This window comes from Solea senegalensis, linkage group LG17 (assembly GCF_019176455.1).
Source record: "Solea senegalensis isolate Sse05_10M linkage group LG17, IFAPA_SoseM_1, whole genome shotgun sequence".
Lineage (NCBI taxonomy): Eukaryota > Metazoa > Chordata > Actinopteri > Pleuronectiformes > Soleidae > Solea > Solea senegalensis.
The window spans coordinates 13,454,765-13,481,237 of NC_058037.1; the positions used below are offsets into that span (position 1 = coordinate 13,454,765).

At 43.1% G+C, this 26,473-nt stretch overlaps 1 protein-coding gene across 13 annotated transcripts in view; it reads right to left on the reverse strand.

Moving 5' to 3' along the window:
- Nucleotides 1–26,473, reverse strand: part of gphnb (gephyrin b) — an 89,589-nt gene that overhangs the window by 54,852 nt on the left and 8,264 nt on the right. For 12 of the 13 annotated variants that reach the window (XM_044049016.1, XM_044049025.1, XM_044049024.1 and 9 more), the window contains exon 2: nucleotides 2,647–2,725. In XM_044049016.1, the coding sequence (XP_043904951.1) occupies nucleotides 2,647–2,725 (79 nt within the window). Of the gene's footprint in view, nucleotides 1–2,646; nucleotides 2,726–3,118; nucleotides 3,309–26,473 lie in introns of those variants that run through there. The other variant, XM_044049022.1, reaches the window with a different exon arrangement.

A 26,473-nucleotide genomic window follows, 5' to 3' on the forward strand; every position in this document is an offset into this window, starting at 1 on the left:
CTGACACAAAGAATTCTCATAATAAAAATAATAACTGAACGGTTCTTTACACTATCTTTGAACGATCACAAGTGGATGCAATAACCTGAAATACAACCATAAAAATGACAAAATCTGAGTCAGTATCTCCCAATATTGATGTACAGTAAAGCCAATAAATCCATAATTTCCTTCTCTTGGTTTCAACATTTTAAATATCTGCTGTGAATTTATTCTTTAAAAGGAAATGTTTAAAATGAATGACTGAGTACAGTGGAAAACCCCTACATAGTGTTCTGAAATGAAGACACTTAACAATAAATAACCTGCTTCTAGAGTAAAAGCTGTTACACTAATAACAAAAAAAACAACAACTAGTAAATAAATAAATAAATAAAGTGGATAAAAGCTCTGACTCTGTCACTGCCATGACTGATTGTGTGTAATTTAACAAGGGATTCTGGGTATAAAGCAAACACAGACGTGGATTAAAGCATGTTCCCGAGCAGATATACAAACATAAAGTTTCTGTACAAATAAACACGCGCTGATCCTGGATCACTACGTAGCGCGTGGCGCTCACGACGCCCTCACACTCGTGGACCTGACACACACATTACACATCGGCCTAAAAATACACATCACGTAGAGGACATGCCAAGCGTGGATCCGTCTCACGGTGGTGGGTTTTGGGGGGTGTGGGGGTGTGGGGGACGGGAGGGCTGGTGACAGTTCAGTGATATCGACTGTTGTAATACAGTAACAGGGGGAGCAGAGGAGCTCCGGCAAATCAATGGGCTGCGCGGGAAGTGGGGGCTTGGATGTGTAGAGAAGCGTGTCTGAGGTTTTCGCGAGTCTGGCTGACAGTTTTTGCAGTGTTTCAGTCGCAGTTTCTGAGATACAGCACTGTTTGCTTTTTGAAACGCCACACATACGACTAAAACACAGTGTTGGCGGATGACAGACTGAAGGCTGCTGTCTGTCTGTTTATTCTCATCAAGTTAATACAAGGTGAAAACGAGGGAGCGATACGTGCACACGAGAGTCCATGCAGGTAGTCCAGGCTGAAAGAGCAAAATAAAGTGAGTAACGGAAGCAAGATTGTAAAGAAAATTAAAGAATAAAAGAATAAATAAAGGCAGGTAAGACGTGAACAATAGTGTTGAGTAAATTTCTTTTCTCTTCTGCTGTGCTTTGCTACAATACAATCTCAATGGCCAAAATTATGTGGACAGGTTAACTCACTGTGTTGGATTATGCTACAATGGTACAAAATACAGAAAGGAGTCAAACCGGCGGGCCCCGGGCCACATGTAATCCCCCAATCGATTACATTATTGTCATGCTATAATGAAAACATGGCCCACGACATCCTCTTAGAACATTGACAGAATAACATTTTCTAGTATAAATTAACTATAGTTACTTAATCTTAGATTTATTTCTCTGTTTTGATATTTATAATAGATTTATTTTGCTTCATTCATATGCTTTTATAGTGAAGTATATGCCGTTCCATATCAGCGGCCCCCTCTTGACCGGACTAGACACTCATGGCATGTATTTTCCTTCTCTTTCTAAAATTGGTGGTAAATTGTGTTGTGTTGTCTTGACCTGTGTCTCTTTTCCAATACGTCACAATTTGGTCTTATTTTACATCATGCAATACCAAAAATAAATTTGCCTCGTGTTGTCTCACCTCCACCTAAACGCATTGTTAGAGTCATAATTAAAAGTAAAATATATGTGGCATTTGGTCATATTTAGCACGTTAAATGGTTTAAGGCTCCTTTAATTGTCCTGCTGTAGTAACATTAATGAAGTAATTGAGGTAAATTGAGGTGTTTTTTCCTACATCCGCACCTGGTAGGATGTAACAGGACGAGGAGCAACAATTTTTTACGACCGTATCCGTAACTATAGTGTCTCGTCACTCACGTAGTTTTAAGTATAGTGTGATAGTTTTTTGTGAACGTTACTGGAGCTTGTTTATTTTTGTAACTGACGGCTCTGTGGAATCAATTTTTACGTCACTCTCACCTTTTCCTTGGATGTAATGAGTCAGAAAGTCCTGCAAAAGGGGCAAGGAAGGTCCTTTTTTGTTGTTAAGTTGCCACTATAAACATACGAGAGGCTAAAGGATAAAGGCTTCGTGTCCAAATGGCTCCTTGTTCATTTTTAGGGATCATATTTAAAGCTGCACAACAGTGTTAACGTGTGTGTGTGTTTGGACTTATCACTCACTTGTGACGAGGCTGTCATTTTTCATGCGCCGCTGTCACAGATTACGTTGCCGTCCTATAAATAAACAACGGTCGGTTTCATCCTCCCTTTTGTTTTTATTTGAGCAAACGATCATTTCTCGCAAGCGAAACCAACAGGCGTCCCTGAAACAGAGCAGTGCTGCGGCTCCTTTGTTGTTGCCATGCATGCTGGGAATTTCTCTCCACAGGGCGACACCGAACCCCGACATGTTGTGCTGCTGAAGAGATATTTTTAGTTTCTTAGTTACGCGCGAGCAGAAAAAGAAGATGAAGGTGGCTTCCACACAGACGCACGCATGCAGAGAACCTGTGCATCTTTGTTTGGAGGGATACGAAAAGTCCCCGTGCTTCATTTACACTGTTTTGTTTGTCGCCTGGATTACTGTGTATGGTCAGTACTCACAGGGAGGGGTCGTGTACCAGATCTTTGAGGTTGATGCCACTGCGGTCCTCTGCTAGGTTCCGAAAACAGCTGTCGCTCACTAGATATGGTGAGACACAGAGAGAGAGACAGAGAGAGAGAGACAGAGAGAGCAGAGAAATTTATTAGCAATGTAAAATACATTTTTGTGTAACAGGTATTTTACACAACACGTAGTATTATACTCTTACACTTCAGAGTTTCTCAATCCTGGTCCTCAGGGACTCACTGCTCCAACACACCTGATTCAAATGAACGACTAACGAGCTGACTGTTTGAATCAGGTGTGTTGGAGCAGGTGAAACATTTAACCCTTTAAACGCCGGAGTCTCAAGAAGTCCGCCTGGACTTTTTTGTGTGTGTTTATTTTAACCATAAAAGAACCAGAAAATGTCCTGTGAGTAAGTTAAAATGGTGTATTATCAATTCGTTTTTATCCAACTTTTTTCCTTACTGGGACAAAGACGCTGATTCTCTGGCTTCCTGCCACAGCACGAGTGAATTGACCGCAATGACCGCACGTTGGCGTTGATGTGCAGTTCATTTCTTTGTCCTTATGTACTGACTAGAAGGGGTCGGAATCACAAGTTACCTCACGATACATCGTCCACGACACCAATAATATCACGATACAACGATTCCTTGATCATCCATATAATTGCAAGACAATCGTACGGCGACACGTCACGATATCCTTCTCACTGAAGAAAACAAAATGTTAACCTGAAAAGTTTAAAGTGCAGGATTTCTCTGTTTATACTCAACATAGACAACAAAGGTCACAAAAGTCTATGTATCTCTTAACGTAGCTTTCTCCACCATTATCCTGCTGTAAACTCCCTCATCTTCAGCAAGGTAACTTCCACCCAACTATAAGCAACGACACTCGGAGAGCGAAACTGGCAGGGACCATGTTTACTTTACGATATATCACCAAATCAATATTTTGACTATGGTTACACAACATTATCTCTTTGAATTGTATACAATGACAAATAAAGCGTACTATCGTACTTCTAAGAATCTCCACATCCTTGATTTGATCCATAGTTCACATGTGACTGAAGACTGAACATACATACAGGACTCGTCCATTGTGCCTAAATAAAGGAACATAGTTTCAGGTGTTATAAGGGTCGTCTTCTGCATGGTGTTTTCAACACCACATATGATGCAAATAACACATTCAGCCACTTCAGAACACCGACGCCCTCCCCTTTTCCTCGTCTCGCACACACTCTGATCACACGGAGCCCGAGTGAAGCCACACCTTCATTATCTCAAACCTCTCCTTATAAAAAAAAAAGAAACGAGTCGGCCCCTCGACTGCAGAGCAGGTGCGAGCCACATGAGTCATCGTGGTGATCACAGACGGATAGAGTGATGAATAGAGTGAGACAGGGAGGAAGACAAAGACATGGGGAGAGGAAAATGGAAAAAAAAAGTGAGAGGAGAATGGAGAGAGAGAGAGACGAGGTGTCTTGTGATCTGACGAGGGCCCGTACGTAAATCGTCATGCTTGCGCAAAATGAACCACCGGAAGGGGATGACGGTGGTCGAGTTAATAAAAAATAAATACAGTTTTTTTGTTTGTTTTTTTTAAAACTTGATGCACTGGATATACACAAGACTGGAAATGTCACGGTGTTACTCCAATGATCCATGAACGAGAGGAAGGGCGGAGGAATTAGATAAATAGACGGATGAAGACAGGAATGGTGTAAAAAAAAAAAACTGCAATCAGATTGGGGTAGCAAAAGGGGGGCGGGTGTGAAGTAAGAGATGCAACAGGAAAAAGAGGAGTATAAATGGCAAGATGGGGGGGTAAAGGAAGATTGAGGTGAAGAGAGGATTAAAATTGTTTAGGAGGGAAGGAAGAAAGGAAGGAAGGAAGGCGATGGGGCAACACAGTGGAGACAGAGGTAAACAGAGGGTACAGGACGTTGCTCTGGGTTCTGGCAAATAAATGTGAGAGTGCTGACATTTGCACACTGAGCCAGCTCGGAAAGAGAGAGAAAGAGATGGAGAAACAAGAGACACGTAAAGACAGCAGGGTGTGTGTGTGTGTGTGTGTGTGTGTGTGTGTGAAGCACATGGAATACACACCAGCCTGGCTTTAGAGGGGCACTGCTGCAAGAGTGCATGTGCGTGCATGCGTGCGTGCTTGCGTGTGTGTGTGTACACGAAAGAGGGAACTTCCTCTAAGACTGCGGTATTACAAACACGCACGCACGCACACACACACACACACATGCAAGCACGCATGCATGCACGCACACACACACCGAAACCCTCCTCAGTCTTTCTCTCCCAGCTACCCCTTGATCTAAAAATAGCCGTTCCACTCTCCTACAAGAGGCAGCAACGATTCTGAACCAATCAACATGCTCTGTCAAAGGCATCGGTACCCACAACCACCACCATCGCCACCGCCGCCCATGTTTGTGCACACACGTGTGCGTGTACATACATGCAACAAGGGGGATCTCCTGCCTGAAGGTAATAAAAAAAGAAAAAAAAAGAACTGCCCCTCCCTCCCTGCACTGGTTGGAAGAGATGGTGGGAAAGAGATCCCCCAGCTCAGAGAAGAAACAGAGAGCAAGAGGGGGAGAAAAAGGGGGAGTGAGAGTGGAGGAGAGGGAGCTCTGGCTGCAGTTGAAACAGGCTTCAAAGGAATATTAATGTGATCCTGTGCAAGAGATGAATACACGGAAAGAGAAGAGGGGAAAAGGGAGGGATAATGGATGGAGGAGAGAAGGAAGGGGGGGAAGGTGCACAAGAACTTGTACCACGGTTCCCTCCTTCATCTTTCAGGCTCCGCCCACGAAACTTTCCCCAGGTAAACGCAGCTTCACGTTCATCGCTTCATCCCAAGCTCGGCCGAGGCACTGCACCATCTCTTTTGTCCCCCAATAGCCGCAGTGTGGGAGCAACTCATCAAAGCGGAGGTTAGTTTTACTTCCTCGCCCTTCGACGGGATTAGAATTCAATCAGATCCAACAAGCCAGTGCCACTCCATCGCTGGTAACTACACAAGTGAGGAGCCAGAGGGGTTCTTTTCTTTCCCTGTTGTTCACAGCGAGCTAAAAGGTTAATGCTTCTACATGGCTGGATAATCTCAAGGGGGACAGACAGCTCAGGCCAGACAGACTGATTAAGGCTCCAAGACTCAGTTCCTGACAGTCCTTTCAAACCTGAATTTACATACAATCACTAACTGTGCAAAACGATAACATTTAAGAAATGTAATACATTACCTATAAGTATGCCTGTGAATGTGTACAATTGCTCTAAAATACAATGAATTTGGTGGCGTCATGTATCTACGGAAGCCTGAACGGACAAAAACAGCCAGAGTGTGTATTTCATGTTTCGAAATGGAAGCTTGGTACAAAAACTTACAAAGAAGAACAACAATCTCTCAGGTATACGAAGGCCACCGCAGTTTCCTAATGGACTTGGGAATTCCACAATTATACAAAAAGCAAGAAAAGCATGTGAATGAAAAAATGAAATCAAATTAATATTTGATTTCCTTTCACAAAACCTAAGGTCACTGTATCAGGAACAAGTGAAAAAAGACAAACCAGAACAAAAACACACAAAAAAAACAATACTAATACTAAAAACAATAAAATATAAATAAATATTATAACATATTAATACCACAATATTATCATATATATATCGTGAGGATTGATTGAGATATATCTTGATTGATGTCACATCTATCCACACCAGCATCTCTGTAATTGTGATAATTTGTCAATTTAAAATCAATTCTCTGGTTCCTCTGTGTGTATCGACTCCACCTGTGTGTGTGTGTGAGAGAGAGACTGGACGTTCCCAGGCTAAAATAGTGGGAGAGGAGAGGAGGAGGAGGAGGAGGTCTGTGTATCAGAAACATTACAGAGGGGCAACACCATTCACACATGGGATCAACCATGTGTGAACGGTGCTCTTAACACAAACACACGCTGCTTTTAAAGGGTTAATCACAAACCCGTGGCAGACCAGGGGGAGATCAGGACACAGGGGACGACATCAAGACACCAAAGACATGAAAACTGATCAGAAAAAGATAAAAAAACGTCAATACAGAACAAAAATGAAAAGGTCCGTTTAGCTTTCTTGGCTCTTCTGGAATTAATGTTGCGTAAAAGCAGACCGTTGGCGTAATGTAGTGACTGTGACAGATGGGCCCTTGTACAGTGACTAATAATGAACACACACACACACTCTATAAACAGTATTTATTAATATATTAAATAACAATTTATGTTTTACCAAGGCTATTGCATTGGAAAAGTACAGACGAGAAGTCAAAGTGCAGAGTGATCAGAACCATGGACAGTCCTTGGCGTGCCTGAGCCAGAGCAGAGGAGCTGTCCACTGTCAACGTAGTGCTGAAATCACAACTGACTTTGACAAAAAGGCATTTTTGGTGCAAACTTGCACTGCTTAGTCTCCATTTGCCTCCAAAAGATCGCAGCTTTACGCACGCCCTCCTCTGTTCATAAACCACACAGGTTCCTCAAACATGTAACTGAGGAACTCACAGAGTTCAACTTTCATTGACAGGTGCCCTACCCTGAATGTGGAACACAAACTCCATAGCACAGCATAAACTATAAGTCCCAGGCCCCGTCTCTTCACACGGGCCCCGGTGTGGCTGCACCTGCTGCACCGCCGATAGTTACGCCATTGGCTCGCACTAGCATGTGTGTAGGGGTTAGCTTTTAGCTGCAGGTGGACCACAAAGTTACAGAAACATTTATCAGTGGCCAAATATATGACGTCAAATGAAAGTAAAGTGAAGCAAAAAAGCTGGGCTAGCAGCTCTGAGGAGCTCCATCCTCCATCAGTGCATTATGTTGTGGTACATAACGGGAATAAACTGAGTCCAGTGCAAATTCCTTTCTGCCTTTTTCAGAAAACTTTCTAGTCCAAAACACAGTATGTACTTACAGTATATAAGTGAAATGTGTGTAATATAAAAGTGAATTGTGATTACTGGCCACCTCATGAGACAAAAAAGTTTTAATGCAGTGAAATAAATAACAAGGCAGGCAAGCCAGACTCATGAAAAACAGGCAAACTTAACATTGTTAACTAACTGCTCTTGTCGAAGTTAGAACTGCAGGCCACAGCTGCTCCTCACATTAGCTTAGCCAGCTAGCAGGCTAAGTGGTGTCAGCCTGTCAGCTACTAGCAGAGGGTATTCATAAACTGCTACGATGTTCCACTCAATCATTTCCAGGACATAAAGCAGTCAGCGCTCATTATCTCCCTGGGATCCCGCACTAATGGGGTTTTCCCTTATAGCTGGTCGTCACACACGCACACACATGCACGTTTGCACAGCATTCATAGTAAGGACACGCATTGCATTCCATAGCCCTTTACCCTAACCTTAACTATCACAACTAAATGCCTAACCCTAAAACCAAGACTGGACCGTCAAAAAGCAATTTTAAGGGTTGACAGAACTTGAGGAACAGCGAAAATGTCCTCACTCCCTATGGTTTATAAGTTGTTTGGTCCTCACAAAGATACTCATACAAGATCAAACACACACACAGCTTCCATGCAAATGGATAATACGTACACCGATATGTCACAAACGCTGTCACACCACAGATACAGACCACATCATGCAGTCTCGCGACTGAACACACAACATGAACTCCAAATAGAGTCAAGAAATTTGGGTCTGGACAATATTTGGAGTTTGTCGTTCACAAATATACATATACTGTATATAAAAAAACAGCTCACTTGGACATTGACTGATGATTAGTGCTGGCAGAAGAATGTTTGCAAAATCTTCAACATCACTTGAAGTATCTCAATTCTAATTCTAGTATTTTAATGATTTTTTTGTTACGTTAACTGTCATTTCCTGTGAGAGATTAGTAAAGTATCTATCCTGTATACAAGTCAGTCATAAGTTCAAGAAGACAACTCTGTTGTTGCATGCTTTGATTGTAATTTCATTTTCACACTTCTGGCTTTCATCTCCTTCCACACATTCTGCACTCTGTCACTTGTTAGCTGTCATGCGCCAGGGCAGGTGTTCATCAGCTGATCTCATCTGCTCATATAGCACTGCAATGCACTTACCTTGTTAGACAATCACTGTGTTGTCTCTTTCTGCCTTAGTTCCCTTGTGTTTTGCTTTCATGTGGTCTCCATCGCCACCCAGTCTCCACAGACTCACCAGATCCATCATTCCTAATTCCAAAACCAACCACAGTGTGTGGACATCATAAGTTGTCCTAGTCAGAAGCAGATGTCCTCACCTTGGACATTTCGCTCACTCAGTACGTTTACGTGCACAGTTTAATCGAGCGAAGGCCGTAGTCCGATGAAAGCAAAGGACAATAGTTTATACGTCGTCTCCTTCTACTTCCTGGTCAAACCCCGGGAAGGAAATCTTGGTGAATGTGCAGAACGCCAAGTCCGACTCGTGTCCGACTAAGCGTCTACATCACTTTAGTTGCATTATCCAGGTACGTTAGTCCGACTAAGACTAGCTTGATTTTAGTCAGACTAATGTGTTTACATGACATTAAGAAAACCGAATCACTGTCAGAGTCCGACTAAAATCAGACTTTTAACATGCACTGTGTCAAAGCACCAAAGACACCTTCAAGAGCATCATCACATTGTTCTGTTCAAGTTGTCCTACATGTTCCAAAGAAACTTAACTTATAATCACAATGCAACAAAGTCCAATCATCGCAACATACTTATCATTATAGCACGATACCACATCCACATGTGAAGGAACATTTTCAAATGCACCAGCAGAAGGAAAGCGGAGCATCGCCTTCATTAGCAGTTCACTTGGCATCTTTTATCGTTTCCTATTCTTCATCTACTAACAGCAGAGCCAATGCCCCTCCAGCCCTGGAGAAGCTACTATGGAGGTCAAACTCTGGATTGGGTTGACATCTGCTGGTGGGAGGGACAACATTTCTGTACACCAATAAGCATCCACCAAATGCATATCACTGTTTCCTGGCTTGTTCTGTGTTACATGGAATCACTAGGCCCCAGGACTAGAATTAAATGGGCTTAATGGCGAATAGAGGTATGGATACGCCTTCAGATTGTAATAGAGTGTGGTAGACATTTGACTAGGGGGGCTTTCAGTGCTTCAGACCCCCTCATCCTAGCCACAAAAAGGACAGGAACCAGGGGAAGCAATGGTGCACAAGTGCCAAAGTGAGAGTAAATTCCAAATTAAAAAGTCTTCACACTGCAGGGTAAAATATAGTAACAGAGATAACAGAAGATAACCTAATCTAATATAAACCCACTGTATCTTAGCAACCTTGTTAATTCAGAATGGAGCAGTGGGGGTAGCAACAGAAGCAACAGCATCTGTCATCAAAGACACACCCAAAAGCAACACACACACTCACAAGCACCATACAAAATTCTCAAAACCCACAACACCATGCACATGATATCTCACCATTAGCCACTATCTCAATCACACTGTGAGGCTGATGAATGCATACACATGTGCAGAGCTACACACAAACACACACACACACAGATCCTCAGGCTTACTGTAAGCAGTCAGGAGAATGGAGGGGGTGTGGAGCGGAATAATGGGATCCTAATCGCCGGGCTGTGTTTCAAAGCATCTCCCCACTACAACACTTTTCTAGATAAGATTTGGAAAAAAAGGCTATTTATATCCATGAGAAAAGGAGCCAACCGACAGCTTGATTTTCATTTATTTAAAGTCAGATCTAAATTAAGGGTTAGGTTACACAATGGAATTGAGTGCGACACCTGCTCCGGAAAGGAATCGGCCCCCAAATTAACAACTAAATAAATACAAAATACTGCAGCTTATAGTTACTCTAACCATTTGTTAATATACCAGTGGAGCCCAGGGGCCGATCCACTTCTGAAATCTAAACCCACTCCAACGTAGCTAGGCCAAAATCCGGCAACCGCACTGAGCCAAGGACAACACCCCCCAACACACCAGATGTGCAGAGAAAGAGAGACAGAGAGCGAGAAAGAGAGAGACAGAGATAGAGAGAGAGAGGGAGAGAGAGAGAGAGAAAGAGGCTCTGTTCTTCATAGCTGTGTCCCAGGCAGCAAGGCCGGACCCATCACTAGCTCCAGCTCCACCAACTTCTACACCTACATGTCTGTTTGGAGTAAGAAGGCTAAGTGAGGAAGAAGAACAAGGAGAGGTGGTAGGAAAGGCCTGTGGGGTTGAGGGGGGGTGAGCTGGAGCATAACTCCTCCCTTACAGGATTAGGTGAGCAATCCACACGGAATAAGAGGAAGGGGAGAGGAGAGAGTGGTGGGAATACTGTGTCAGCGGAGAGGGTATGGGAGAGTGAGAGAGAGAGAGTAGGTAAGATGGGGGAGTGGGGGTGTGTGTGTGTGTGTGCAGAGGAATAAATAATACACATGGGGTGCATAAAAGACTATTCCAAGAGTGGAAGAGCAAACAGGAACCTTTCATTTTCCACTGCCACAGGTGTATTTTAACCCTCAAGGTGCTTTGATAGAAAAACTATTTGTTTTCTTCTCATTGTCCATTTGGGCCAACGTCTAAAGGGGAGATTATAAGAGTCGAGGAAAGGAAGATTAAGGCTTTATTCATATTTCTTTATCAGTATTGACATCTGATCACAGGTGTCCATGTAGTAATGGCCCCACTTCTATCTTATCCCACCTCACAGCTGCCTTGTTTTCTTTCGCTAGCAACTACACACTACAAAGTGTAATTCTAGCACACAATACGGTTTTAAACCAGTATTTTTTGGTAAAGTCTTTTTCAGGAAACATATGAAAGTATCTGCACTACTTGTGTGTATTTGCACTTCCTTGATGTATGCTGTTGTCGGAAAGGCAATTTTTCCATCATTTTTATGAATTTTGAGGTCTGTTGCTGGTTAATTTTGGTGGGTGATTGGCTGTTCTTCCATTGGCATGGACATGACTCCGTGGCTTGTGTTCGCCAGGTCAGTGGTGAGTTTTTACACGAGAAGGAGCTCCATAGAGAAAAAGGGCAAATATTAGAGAAACTGATTAAAACCTGTTACCCATATTTACACCTTAAAACTGCCCAAAACTGTCTTCTGCTGCTGGAGTCCGAGGTGCTCACTGACACCCAAATACTGTTAGTCAGTGGTTTAAATAGAATATCTCTGGATCTTGACCTGCTGATAGGTCAGAACAACAACTTCACCTTGGGACGTGGTTTGACACAAGTGATTAATTGTAAAAGCAGTTTATAAGGAGCTGATTCTTAGTTGGAGTCTCACATGTGCCGTAAGTTGTGGTAAGATTGTGCTGACCCCGAGTGTTCAGTCAAGCTCCAGAGGCCTGCTCTTACTGTCACTTTCTCCTGGAATAAATAAAACATGAGAAGCTGAACTCCAATAGCAGTGTACTTACAGTAGTCAGCAGCCTGGCACAGGAGCCAGTAATATACACACCCACACACACACACACATACTGTATACTCTGCGCACAATCAAAACAGCAAAATGTTGTTTTCCGGATCCACATATAATCTGAAGTCTCTTTTTCCATAATGTAGCACGTGTCTGAAAACGATCCAGCGTCTGCCTTCAGTGATAAATCTCACTCGCGCTGCACGGCGCTCACTGGAACCGCTCTTGATCCTCCCAGTATCAGTGAGAAACCTGAGACTGCAGCACCCCTACAGCCCGCAGCTCTCCACAAAGGCCTTGCGTATTGATGTTTTATTAACGCCGCCATAAATATTGAAAAGACACTTACTAATGAAGCCACAGAGAGAAGTTCCAGAGACGATTTACGGAACCGGGGGTGTAGAGGGACCTTGAATATTACACCCTACACCCGCCTTTTCTGCTTTGCTCTTCCACTGACTCTCTCATTTCCCACGCTATGACCGCCATGTCCCTGCAGCTACAACATCAGCACACACACACACACAAACACGGCCTTAGGACAGCCTAATCAAAGCATTATCCCTAAGCATAACCAGTTAATGTTTAACACTAAACTTAACCTCAACACAATCCAAGTCTTATAGCCCTAAACTTAACCAGTTGCTCCGAAATGAGATTCTGACTCATTAGGACCAGGTTTTGGTCCCAATGAGGACAACGTGTCCCGACAAGGTCAGTGTTTATGCCAGAAAAGGTCCTAAAGAAGTAACAAATACAAGCCCACACACACACACAAACTTGTTTTTTTAAGTCTTAGTGAGGACACATTATAGACATAACGCATTATCTGGCCCCTTACCTTAATCTTAATCATCTCAACAAAGTGCCTTACCCAAACCCTTACCAGAACCTTAAAGGAATACTTTTAATACCGATTTGCATTTAGCTTTGAATTACTAGAATAGGGCTAGTATTTTTGAAAAATTCCCCATCTTCCCCATCTCAGTTTCCCCTGAGTTGAGAAATATCTTCATTCTTTTCTTTGTTGCGTGCCCAGTAGTGACACTTGATTCGGTTAGCGTAACTGTTAGCACACGGTTTACATGGGTTAGGAAGGAGGTCCCGTCCCCCTACGAGTGGGTCTAAAAAGTGCAGAATTAGTGTTGCAGTTTCAAGTGTCACTGGTGGGCACGTATCAAAAAAAAAGGATGAAGATATTTCTCCACTCACACAAAAGTACGACCCAAAAAGCCCTTTAAAGTTGTGAGGCCCTGACAAAATGTCCCTACAAGGTCAAAACCTCCTCACAAAGATAGGGTTGTACGTCTTTTTTTGTACACACACTCACTTACTCATCTTCCTCTCAACACGCAACACCCCCCTCCCCCCTTCATCTTCTCCCCCCCACTGTTTTTTTCTTGTTCAATGAAATCAATGGATTGGAGAGGCTTGACGATGCGCCACACCCCCTCGCGAATATTAATCATAAATCACAGGCTCTGAGTATAATGAGGCTTGTTTCTAATGACAACGGCTATGATGAATGCGTCTGTGGCTCGGCGTGGCATTATCATATAGCCATTCAGGAGCGCGTGCACGCGCGTGTGTGTGTGTGTGGTAAGTGAACGTCGGGTGGATGTGTGGTGGTGTGGTCGGTGGATGAGGTATCGCAGCTTTTTCCCCCATGTAGCATGACATTTCAATAGCAGAGGGGCCCAGAGCGAGCCAGCGCTCCGTGGCATTTTCAACAGCTGTTTACACAAACACACACACACACACACACACACACTGTGGGTTTTTTGGGCACATTACACGCCGTGTATATTAAATGTAACGCACGTGCGGCCGCTCAGCTACAGAGCAGTTTACTGTGGAAGAAACAAATACAAATGACACATTAGAGTTAAAAAGACACAAAGAGGAGTTTAGAAGGACAGCGCACAGGTGATGATGATCCTACATCGTGAGTACATACAGGATAAATATTATCCCAGTGTTACTGAGGTGAATGATGGTTCTATTTTCCATGCTTTTTACTCTTAAAAAGATTACATTTCCAAACGTATTTAACGTCCGCCTCCTTTCCTCCAGAAATGTCAGGCTTTGGTTTTAACAGTAAATTCTGGCAGCGAGCCAACACGAATTGGATTAGACATAGGTTTTAGTGACATTTGCAAATCATTTAGTGTATGAAAAACTAAAAAAGAATCTGTGTGATAAGCCAGAGATGCCACTGGACAAAAAAACAACAACAACAACAACAATGTTCCTGTTCTGTACTGGATGAAAAGTTCTGCGTTTGTTGAACACCAGCAAAAAAAAGCACATTGACCAGACAACATGCAAAGTCTCGTTCAACATGCTACGCAATTAACATCACAACCCATTCAAATGTAAGACTAGGGGTTGTTTTAAAGACACATATATAAATGCGCTCATTCCTGACTGACTGTAATACAAATAAATTAAACAATTCACAGGCAAAGCACCCCCCCCCTTCCTCCCCACCCCCAGCCCTGCTTGGCTCCGTTTCTGTGTGTGTTATCTTCAGCTGCTCCATTAGTGAGCATCTTGTTAGAAGCCAAAATGAGCTCAAGAGCAGCTCTATTGATTTCAATAGAAATGTGCTTACACTGACATCAATATAGCTGCACATTTCTGATACCTCCCGTTAGAAGCTTTTCCTCCCCTCCACATCTCCTCACCGCTCTTCCCTCCTCCTCCTCCTCCTCCTCCTCCTTCATCCCCCCCAAGCTGCTGATGCAGGGAAACCCAGGGCTGCACCAGAACAACCACAGCATGGCTGCACAGTCTCGTCTTTTTTGCATCCTGGCACGAGCTCTGTGCATCTGCATGAACAGTCGCGCTCATACATTTCACTCCACTCAATATGACAAAAGGCAGTGAAATGGATAGCTATTGGCTAACATTAGCAGGGGGCTCTTTATCTGTTCGCTTTTAGGGTTCGTAGTGAAACATATGTGCGCCGGCCTAATCAGATCAGGTATCGATCGGTCTCCATAAATGAAGCCTAATGTTCTCTCTGCTCCTCTGTGATCTCTCACTCAAGGGGAGGACGGGAGGGAGGAATCAGAGGCAGAGAGAGAGAGGGAGGGAGAGAGAGAGGAGGTCAAGGTTTATGGTGCAGCTCCAGTCAGATTTACGGGTCAAGGTTAGCCTGGCAGATGGCCATTCACAATCAATGCCAGGCCTCTGATCCAAGCTCGGAGCCACATTCATGCTGATCGGCGGGAATCGTTTGACGGGCGACGCAAGTGCGCATCCAGAACCCACAACCCTGACCGGGACGGACTTGTTTGAAGAGGTGCAGCTGTCGAGCTGATTCCTGGAGCAGGAGTTGTGACCGTATCGGAAATTACACATTGTTCGCCGGGTGGAAAGTTAATCTAAAACTTCATGGCAACCGCGGCCAGCGTCTTGTCTACTGGGTGACCTCGCCGTGAGCAGCTTCTCTGCGCACAAATCCATTTCATAGCAGCTTCCTGGAAAGGGCGGAAACAAAAGCCCGATCAGCACAGCTGCGGCTTTAGCACATTGTGTCCGACAATTATCGTGAAATTAGTGGAACTAAGCAAAGCAGAACACTGCAGCGCCCAAAAAAGTATGCAGCACTGCACCAGGCAGCATTAAGCTCAGGGTATGAACCACTCTGCTCACAGTGGAGGGGATTTCCTGCTACGTGAGAGGGTCGAAAAGGCACCTCAGCAGAGGATAAAGAGGTTCTGATCACAAAGAGATACATTTTCTTGTGTTAAAATGCTTGTTTTGTCACTCTGGAGAGGATGCTAATCTATAAATGGGTGCACTGGCTGCTCAGAATCATCTAAACATCTGAGCAACATCCTACCCAAACATTTATTTCGCTAAAATTTGAATATTTTGTCCGTTCAGAGGAATATTTCTGGGTCTGACGCGCATCACCTGCTTTCCAGATGTGGTTAAACTGGAAATAAAGAGGTTAAAGGGAAAATCCCATTCATAGTTTTGCCTGAACAAGAGTTGTGGTGTTTCTTGTCCTGAATTACAATCCTGTCACAGACGGTCAAAATGTCTGCTTCTTGGTCTTCATCTCCATTTCTGGTGATTTCTTTGTTCTCCCAGTAAAAGGAAGGAAAACAGTCTATCTGATCAGGATGAAAACTGTGTAAAATGCCAACTGAAAGTCTCAATATGTGAGGTGAGAGGTCACAAGGTTTACAGGATCTCTCGCTCTCAAACAAAAAAATCCAACTGGCAAAGAGTATTCTGCCGGGATTACCTGAACATTCAGTCTTATTCAATTCTGCACAAAAAAGATGACGTTAAAGTGGTGGACGGAGCTGGAGCAGCGCACACAGACTGCGACAGTCACATTGTCACAGTAGAAGACAAGACACGACAAGAATCAGGTTACGGTGGCTTCATGAATAAATATGATTGAATGTCATGAGTCAGCTCCGAGCCAAAGACTGCGGCTCGTTCAGCCGATTCAAACGCGACGTGGGTGTTCTTCCCGTCCGGCGACTTCACAAACGTAAACAACAAAATGTGTCGTTTGGTTCTTTTAACGTTCCACACACACACACACACACACTCCTCAAAAACAATGCAGTGTTGCTGAGAGTGAGCAGTAAGAGCCCCTATGTTGAGGAACATGCACCTAAAGTCGTGAATGCACCGAGGAAATGAACTCCAAATGGATTTAAAGTTACAGCCAATGATGCCATGGCTTTTTGATGTGTTTGTTAATGTGGGAGTGGGTGGGTGTGTGTGTGTTCATGTGTGTGTGCAAACCATTCGACTCCCCTTATTTCCCAAGATGCTGAGTTTTACTTGCCCACACACACACACACACATGAACACACACAGCCTGGGGCCCTGCTGTACTAATGAAGCTGCCTGTAAGCAGCTACCTTCATTACATTCAATCCTCTGGACAGTGTCAGCAATTACATTTGCAGCTTCCCACTGTCAATGTGCACACATGTGTACACACACACACACACAGTCAGAAACTTCCTCCCAAAGCTCATGCTAGCCGATGATGGCGGTGATGCAAAGAGGAGTTCCTGCTTTTCTTCATCTTCTTCTTCTATGGTGTAATAAAATGCATTTAAACTCAACCCCCACTTCAGCACAGCCCCACTTCGAGACAGTTCCTCTCTCCCCGTCTTCTCTGTATGGTGGGGCAGAAGTGAAGTGAAGCCTGGAGGCGAGGACGGCTCTGCTTAATAGAGTGCGCCACTTGCCATATTTCACACATCTCATCACTTACCCCGCTGAGACACACATGCATGTACGTGTCAGCCTAACAGGTAAATCCCCTGGAGGTGGAGTCAGAGCTTTCGGGGGTTGGCTCAACTGTGACGTGTAGGTAACGCGGCAGAACAAAGAAAAGTTCAATCTTTTCACCCACAGCAAATGCAAAGGCTCCACAGTCGCGGTACAACAGGCAGACGGCATCAGTTAAAGGTGACCGGGTGAAAACGGGCGGTCACTTTGAATATGAATGCAGAACTCTATGGTTTTAAAAGACACAGCGTTTTTTTTTTGTTTTTTGTTTTTAATAAACCTTTATGTTTTTCTTCATTTGAATGCAGTACGTTGTAAATAACTGCCAGATATTGGAAGTTCTTGTGGAAAAATGGGCAAAAGTACTCAGTTACAGGACATTCTCTGGTCCTTTTATGGTTAAATTAAGCAAAAAAAAAAAGGCCTTAGGTGTTAAAGCGTTAATACAGAAATGTTACATACTGTATCTTTAAACTCTCCTTCTTGCATTGGAATTGTGTCGCGTGGTCATCACGTGTCAAAACCATTCACATTAACATTGAACTGAAGCAAATTATTTGATTGCAAATTAAGTCAAAATCACAAGATACGACAATATAAACTGCAACAGACTTTTTTTTTTAACCGCAAATCATTCAGTCATCTCAATCTACCCTGCACAAATGTGTCACAAATGGATCTCAGTGCGTCTAATATCATTTCAATTATTGCACAATGTCCTTAATTATGCCTGATATATTATTAATAATGTTTTGGTGCTTCACAGGTGTTTAAACATTAGCTGGTTTATGTGAGATCAGTCACCTTTGTCAAGTCCTCTTTTGTTTGGTGTCTATTTCCAAGTATTTATTAATTAAAGGGCATGAAATTACCCAATAATGACCGATTAATAACAAGTTTGTTTACTTTTACTGACGAAGAGTCTTCACTATTTACAGCTGCCGTTGTATACATCAAAGATCAGTGGGGAATTCCTATATATATGAGCATCTGGAACGACTTGAAGTTTTCCTTTCTTTCTGAAAAATGACTGCGGTGAATTATTTGACAATTAAAATAGCCACTGACGAGTTTCCCGCTGATTGTTCCAGCTCTAATTTTAGAGTCTCCTGTGATGTTTCCCCTCTCATGTTGAATTTAGTTCACTGGCAGCCAACTTGGACGTCTGGCTTTTCAGCGCACTCATGTGTGGAATTCCCAAGTGGGTCACGCGAGTATTGAGACTAATTTCTCTCCATAAATCTCCTGCCATAACAAGGGGGAGACAAAACAAAAAGAGACAACAGGTGAAGGCGCCGGAGCGGAACAGACGTAATTGAGTGAGAAACTCCCTGACTCACTCTTTTTAAATGTAAACAGTCATGATTCCCGGGGATTGAGAAAACCACCAGTCATGCCTGTTGTTAGTCCATTAATGATGCAGAAGGGCAACAGAGCTGTTGAGCCGTGCCAACTCATGTCAATCAAACTCATTCTTGTGTGTGTGTGTGTGTGTGCTGAGTATGTGTGGCTGTGACGTGTGTGTGTGTAAAACGTGTGGGTGTGTGTCTATTAACATTTGATTCCCAGGTGCTATGATCTGAAAGGGTTTTGCGGTCGGGTCGTGAAAAAGCATGAGGCTGAATAATGGAGGAGGAGAATATGGGGAACACGCGCACGTGCACACACACACGCGCACACACGCACACGCGCGCACACAGTGGGCTGAGTTCAGCCATCAAACACACCTCGTTAGGGAGAAGCTGGCCTCCTCCATTATTCACACATACATGGTCTCCTCACACTGCTTGCTACCTCACCTGGGGAGATGGAGTGTGTTGAGTGCAGACAGACAGCGGAGGTAAACAAATGGGAAAGGTGGACCGAGAGAGGTGAGGGGACGAGGACAGAAATAGCAAGCGAGGTGGAAAAGGAAGACGTTTTGGTATAAAAAGGCGATAAAGCACCTAATGCATAACTGTTGTCTCTGAAGTCCCGACACGCAAACTTTTTTAAAGGTTCGCCGTGTAACATCCGGGTAGGGTTTATTTGTGGAAATGGAATATACTACGCATAGGTGTGTTCGTATAAATGTGGAATCTATTTGAAACATAAATGATTCGGTTGTGGTAGTTTGTGTGTCCTTTAGGCCGCCATCTTGTGCCGCCATGTTTCCACAGCAGCTTGAACGGACAAACCAGGGAAAGCATGATTTTTAAGGTTTTAAAATCGCCTGGGCCTTTTTTTTTTGGCTTATTTTATGCATAAAAGGGCCAGAAAATGTCCTGTGAGTGAGTGCTTTTGCCAATTTTTTTCCCAGAATACTTAAAGCGTTCAATACCTGGTAGTTATTTACAAATGACTGCATGTTAAAAGAGTGTATTAACAGTTTAATACGTTAAAACTGAGCAGGCGAAACATTAGCACAAGCACACTTTGCTTTATTGTAATATTTCCAACGGTTTCTGAAAGCTGAGAAGTTGCACGTCAAAGCCAACGCACGGTTATTACGGTAATTTCACTCGCGCTGTTGCAGGAAGCGGGAGAATCAGCGTCTTTGTCACCAGAGAGGAGAGAGTTGGAAGAACCTGTAAATAAGCGACAAGCAATTTTTTTGGCCTGTTATTGGACACTGAGACAAAGACTTAAAGAAATGTTATTTTAAATATGATGTATACTGTTCAAATTTCAAATTTAACACACAAAATCTGGTGTTTGTTTTTTTCTTAATAAAACTTTAGTTTTCCTTCATTTTAAACTGTTAATACACTATTTTAACATGCAGTAAATTCTAAATAACTGCCAGATATTAAGTTATTCTATACAAAACACTGCAGTTGTACATGAATAAGACATTTTGAAGTGCAATCTTTATAAATTATCATGGAAGTGGCAACACTTAATATATCACAAAACTGAATCAAATACGCACAATAATGATGATTTTGGACACTCTCTCACTGCTGTGTCACCTTTGCATCTACTATTTAAAAAAGAGATGACAGAAACTACCCAGAGGCACGTGTTACACAAATCACTCACAGCTCTACACGGCTGGTCCTGTGGCCTCAGGAAGGAGGGCGGGAGGGACGAGGCCCCAGAACAAGTGACAAGTCAATGGACAGCCTGGCAGCATGTCAAGCAGCAGCAGCGAGAGGGTCGTTGCCAAAGGTGACAGCCAGAAGTCACACAGAGCTACACCTCTTTCCACCTACTCGATACAGACGCTCATCCCTGTCCTTGTGAATGAATCCGTTTCGGGCTTTTCTATTGGCTGTTACACGCACATGTACACACACTCATCGTGGCGTGTGTTTTTACTGGGGGGGGGGTCACTGTTGCTATGGAGCACATGGGGGCTCCAGGATTCTGATTCATAAAGTCTTTCCTAATCATGGGCTGTTTTTAAAAAGGCCGCCAAAACCCAGAGACGTCCAGCTCGGCGACAATTTACGACCTACGCAAAAGCCATTAAACGCTGAGAAAATAAAATGGATACATTCTGATTTAAAAGTTTATTTTTTAAGTATATATACCAGTAATGAGTTTTGCTCTTCCATCATTTTCCTTAATTTAATTCCTGCTGCTAAGAGCTCACATCTGTCAAACTCCATGCCCAAAATGTGTAGCCCTCGCTTTCTATTAAAAATTGCACTCCGAGCTCAGGCCAAAACCTCTTGGAGTGACGTCATCTAAGTAATTTTCCTCAGTCTTGACCTTAACCCAATGACTAATAAGCTGACTTTCATTTATTATTCTCTATTTTTATCTGTTTGAGATTTGTGAATGATTAACTTGTCCACCTGGCTTTGCCATGTTGCTGATCTGAAAGAGTAAAATGACCCAAACATCAAACTGCAACTATTAGTCGCTAAAAACTGACAACCAGGAGGAATCTCTTCTGTTTAGTCATATATCCAGGATCCACTCCACTGTAAAGATGGGGGTCCAATCTCCTCACAATCTCCTCACAGGAAAAACAAAAGTTGACGTGTCATTTATTCACAAAGAAAGAACTGTGCGTCTAATAATACCTGCAGGTATGTTTCATCTCCATAGTAACCAGGCAAAACAGCAAAAGGAAGCCTTTGTGTGGGGAAAACACTGATACTCCCCAAGTAAGACGGAATAAGTAACCAGCCAAACTAATGCCTCTGTTTCATGACACAGCATAAAAACATGGTCAGGTTCATTTAAAAATAGTTAACCCTGTAATGCTGTGTGTGTGTGTGTGTGTGTGTGTTGTTACTGTAGCGACTGCTCTCAATGAGCAGTGATAGATGCTAGATAGCGGTGAGCTGACCTACTCGCCTGAATGAAACATGAGAGGTCTACGATTCAGACACCTATTAGATGAGGACTGATGAGGACATTGATGAATCAGTGATTATTCCCGCTTGCCTTTTCCCCGCTTCCTGCTACTCCTGCATCCTCTGCTCGCGTCGTCCCTACAGCGCTAATTAACACCTCAAGCCAGGACAAGGTATCCAGAGGCGGCCGACTACCAAGAGTGACTCATCAGTTAAAAAGCTACTGCACATATCTTTTATCTCCATCTCCATCGCAATCACTCAGCAGCTCCACTCCTTTGCGCACGGTACCGCGCAGGACTGACCTGAGTGACTGTGTCTCTCCTGGGTATAAACACAGCATGTTGCTTCTGCGGGTGTAAATTAAAGGTTTGATGTTGTAATTAAAAAAAAAAACAAAAAAACAACACAAAATACATGTTCTATCTTCATATTTCATTGTTGTACATATGACTGTCGTACAACAGCCGCGATATAAACCAAAGTTGCACACAGTGGCTTTGCACAATACACAAATCTGTACAACAAGATTAAAGGCCCAGTGTGTATAATTGTTGGTTGAAATTGAATATACAACCCATAAGTATGTGTATCAGTGTATAATCCCATAATAATTTGATTTTTGTGGCCTTAGAATCAAGCTTTTTATACAGAGGTGGAAAGTAATGAATTAAATTTACTCATCTTACGGTTTTTTTGTGTACTTAAAATGTGTAACTTTACTTTCACTTAAATATGTTTTTTTGGAAGTACTGTACTTCACTATGTTTTCCTTTACCACCGTATTCCTCACTAATACAACAAGAGACAACTTCATGTCTCACTTGTTTTGTTTATTTCCAAAAATATGGAGAGCAAACTTCCTCCTTTTTTTATTTATTTTCGGCTAAGCTAACCTCGTGTGATTTTCGCCTCACATGAATGACAGACTGTAACACTTGCTTTAAAAAAAAAAAAACAACAAAAAAAAACACTAGTGGGAGCGGGACCAAACTCTCCTACACCTACGCATCCAGTCTGGGAATAGTTTTCCAGGCATCCCTGATGGAGCTCTTCTCTGGAGAGGTGACAAGGGCCTCGCGAGAGCAGGGGAGAGTCTCATCTACATCCACCAAACACTGTCTGCCTCTTGTTCTAACTTGCATCCCAATTAAAGACTATTTACAGTGCAGGAGCACTACTTCCATGGGAGAGAGTCAGAGGTGTGTGTGTGCGCCTCTCCATCCCCTCCGAACTCACCGCTGAAAATCATTCCTTTGCAGTGAAGACTTAATTCTCATTCTGTGCTCGTGTCCCCACATCTCCTATTGTCTATTCTGGTCACATGGTCCACCTGCCTCACTGCTGTCCACGGTGACAGCTGTGTGTGTGTGAGAGAGATGCAAACAGAACAGACAAAGAACAGAGAGTCCGTGTTTTCACTTCTACACAGCGAGCCCCACCCACACCACAGACAAATCCTCATCTGACCACGTACATACGAAAAGAGCTCAGATATTTCAAGAGTCCAAACAATGACGCAAACCCCATCCAAGCGGTGGAATTGTCCTCAGGAGACCTTCAGCCTGCGCTCTGATAAATGTTAAGGCTAGTTCTTTTTGTCATGATATTCATAACAATGGCTGATTTAATTACTTTCTTTTTTTTTACTTTAATGTGCTGTACATTTGTTGGCTTTGATAACACATTTTATTTCAACAATTAAAGCGACCATATAATAAGTTGTAGCTATAGCGACATAGTGCCGCATCCAGGCTTCACACCAACAATTTTTGCCTTGTGTTTGATATGTATGATGTAGATATATATATATATAGATATATATATAGAATCTGATTTCTAGACCATTGTAGGCCTATATCCTGTAGATCAGAGTACAATGCAGCAATCAGTGCAACTTTGCACTTCAGCATAAACTCCTGTGTTCACCAAAATGTAAACAAAGTGTATGAAATGTAGTCATTTCCTCAAAGAGAACAGAAGCAGACAAAGTGGGTTTGGTAAACTGAGACAAAAGAAAGTACACTACACATACCAAAAAAAAACTTCAGTGCCATTCATTTTCACAGTCTGGTTTCTTTTAATTGTGAAACACTTGACTGGCATCGTAGAGAGTCTATTGAGGCACAGATGCTGAGACAAGATTGCCCCATAACCTGGCAGCCACCCATGCTGCTCGGAGACAGACGACGGTGGCTCCGAGTTTCGGTCAAGGTGCTCTGGCACGCAGTGCCGCCTCTCGCTGACTTGACTCCGTGTTTCTGTTTTCGCGAACCTCTTTGGCTCCGGAGCTGCCGAGGTGAGCTCGGGACACACTCCAGAGATTAATTCATGTGGAAAAGCAGATTAAACGATTATTATCATCCGCAACTGTAGCCACACATCAGCACGCGTCCATGCTTGCAAACCCAAATGTTCTCACACACACACACACACACAACGCAGGACAGCAGAGGACAAACGTGTGTATAATGTAAGATAAAGTGATCGGCCCTTTAACACCGAGCGTATCGCTGATGACACGTTTGCACAAGCACACTTTGCATCACCGTAGTTATGCAACAGTTTGTGCGATCGGGAAAAACTACAACGGTTTCTGAAAGCTGAGAAGTTGCACGTCACAACATGGTGGTTATTACGGTAATTTCACCTCGCACTGTTTCAGGAAGCTGGAGAATCAGTGACTTTGTTACCAGAGAGGAGAGAGTGGGAAGAAGTTTTTGCAAATTGAGATAAAAAATGACGTTTTGTGCTGTTCACATTTCAAATTTAACACGCAAAATCTGTTGTTCGTGTACAACTGCAGTGTTTTTTCTAAATAAACTTTGTGAAATCAGTATTTTAACATGCAGTAAATTGTAAACAACTGCCAGATATTGAAAGTTATTTTGAAAAAAATGGGCAAAGTGTACTTTACACTTTAGTTACGGGGCATTCTTTGGTCCTTTTATGGGTAAAAAAAAAAGAGCAAACAACGTAGTTGTTTAAAGACAGTTGTGCTGATAGATTTACCAAATGGCTACAAGCAGCACTTTCAAAAACATGATGCTCCAACGATGTGAAAGACATCAGCAACCCTCACCTCATGTCCTTTTCCTAAAAATATTCCTAGTGATTTTAGCTAATCCCTACCAATACAAGCTCCTACCAATTCTACAGAGAGAGAGTCACAGTGTTCTTGTTACTTAACACAGGAATTGAAAGACCAATCTAAAAAATAGTTGTTTTACATGTCCAAATAGACATGTAAGTTTCTGAGCTCCACCCACACAAAATCCCTGAATTTCTCTTAGTGGTAACAATCACTGCAGATCGAGAAAAAAGGGGGGGGGACAGACAGACAGACAGACAGACAGGGAGGGAGAAAATAGGGAAAGATGCAGAGGAGAAAAAAAAAACGTGTGTGCTGTCTGTCACAGAGTGGAGCTTCCCCAAGCTCCTCATTGGAAGCTCAGTGCTGAGAGTGTGTCCACATCTCTTTGAGGAAGGGCTGAAGAGTTAACCCACATGTTCTTAGCAGCCAGCATCAATGGGGCTTTCTGTGGGGTGTGAATCAAGCCTCACATCCAAGAGCTTCTGTGGCTCATGCATGGAGCACTGCCGTGTAATAATACCGCAGGGTCCCACACATACACACCGGCTTTATACAGATTAAAAGCCAGTGAATGAGAGAGAGAGAGCGAGAGAGAGAGAGTTATGCAGGGCTCTCTCTCTCTCTCTCTCTCTCTCTCTCGCTCTCTCTCTACGGGGGTTGCTAGCCTCTATTTCTCTCTCAGTGTATGATCATGGGAGGTATGCATACAGTAGCTATATTTGGGGGCTAGTGGGATTTGCTAAGCTGTGTTTTCCAGCCAGAGCTCAGTATTAGTGCACACAAAGGCAAAAACAAATAAATAAAAAAAATTAGAGTCACACACACACGTGACACACACAAAGCACTTCAAAGTGACCATCGGAACGGGAAAGTAAGGTGATTTAAAGCCGCAGTGTGTAACTTTTAAATATGAATGAATGTCCTCGACTCTCTGAGTTTATCAGTAAAGCAGTGATTTGGTGTCGCTTCACCTGGAATTTCTCCGGACTTTCCTTTTGCATCCCAACTGATAGAGGCAACGCGGAAGCACAGTTTCACAGTACAAGTACATGAAAATGTTCTCAAACTACTTGAGTTTGACTGAAAATGCCAAGAATAGCCCATGAAATATGGCTAAAAAAAACGTGCCTTATTGCAACCAGGTGTTGGAGAGGAGGGGGAACAAACGTCTATTATGCTGCGTTCTCATCATGGTATGGTTAATTTTTTACATTATGGTAGAGTTTGGAATGGTAAACCCCTGGGTGAGGCTTGTGCTTTGACTGAAATCAGTACCTTTACTTGGTAAGTGGGGTGTGGGCTGTGGCCGAGGGCCGTGTAGCGCGACAACAACAAACAGCGACGTCGAATGTGACACAACAGGCAACAATTTTTGCAGGCGTTTGCCTCGACTTCCGTGGGACATTTACACTGAATGCAAGGGAGTGATTGCGCCCAATCGGCTGACTGTGGAATGGTTGGAGCTGGTTATTTTGGCACTATTCCTAATGGAAACGCAAATAAACACCAAACCGCAACTTCCCCTCGGTGGAAATGTGGATTTATTTAGAGAGAATGGTTCAAATAACCAGACTGGCTTGACATCATAGAAAGGCAACAGTAACTCAAATAACCACTGGTTCCAACTAAGGTACATCTCTGATTGCACAACACATCAAACCTTGAAGGAGGCCACACAGCACACTTTATGAGGTACATTTCAGCGATATGTGTTC